Source organism: Crocodylus porosus, unplaced genomic scaffold (genome assembly GCF_001723895.1).
Source record: "Crocodylus porosus isolate Cpor-Errol unplaced genomic scaffold, CroPor_comp1, whole genome shotgun sequence".
Taxonomy (NCBI): Eukaryota; Metazoa; Chordata; order Crocodylia; family Crocodylidae; genus Crocodylus; species Crocodylus porosus.
In genome coordinates, this window is record NW_017728951.1 from 38,172,535 (window position 1) to 38,173,257 (window position 723).

Here is a 723-nt window from a genome sequence, read left to right on the forward strand (position 1 = left end):
ACCGAAGCCACCTGGGCCTTTTCCAGGCTCCTTTCTGCTCGGCGTTAAGCAACGGAAAAAAAAAAATGCTACTTCTCTCTCATACCATGACATTTCTGAATCACCGGCTGCCGGTAGGTCCTGCCGCTGGGGATTTTGGGCGTGTGGGGGAAAGAGGAGGAGGAGGAAGGGGATTGTACACTCACTGACTCATTTTCATCAGAAGTTACAGGGAGGAAAACCCTCCATGCTGAGATTTTCCCGCTGGCCAAACTCTAGCAGGATGAGCCGCCCGCGGGGCTCGGGCTCGGGCTCCGCCTTCCCCGCCCAGCGAGCTGGCCCGAAGCAGGTGCTGCCGGGCGAAACCGGAGAGCCCCCGCTCCCCGGCACTGCGTCCCGCAGGCCACTCCAGCCGCCAGGACAGGCTGCCCGCCCCATCCACACGCCTTCCACCAGCTCAACCCTCCGCTCCATGGGGACGGTGGCACTTTCCCTAAATGGGACCCATGTCCTTCAACACAGCGGGTCCTCCCCCTCCATAGCTGGGCCCCAAACGTAGGCTTTTATCTCGCAGCGATTGCTGCACCTCCCAGCAGCACTACAAAAGCAGCACAACTTATGTCTGCCATGGGGCTGTTCCCAGCCTCTCCCCAGAGCGTGCAATGGAGTGCCAGCTTTGAGATTTTTTCTTTTTTAAGTGAAGTGTGTTGCTCTATTTTTAGGAAACTGCCCCCTTTCTGCCAG

General features: G+C 58.4%; 1 protein-coding gene across 1 annotated transcript in view; it reads right to left on the reverse strand.

The window, feature by feature from the left end:
• The window catches only part of NFKB2 (nuclear factor kappa B subunit 2), an 11,747-nt gene extending 11,294 nt beyond the window's left edge, over positions 1-453 (reverse strand). Inside the window, exon 1 of the mRNA XM_019555527.1 lies at positions 210-453. Coding sequence (XP_019411072.1) covers positions 210-453 — 244 coding nt within the window. The remainder of the gene's footprint in view (positions 1-209) is intronic.
• Positions 454-723: the final 270 nt, after the last annotated feature.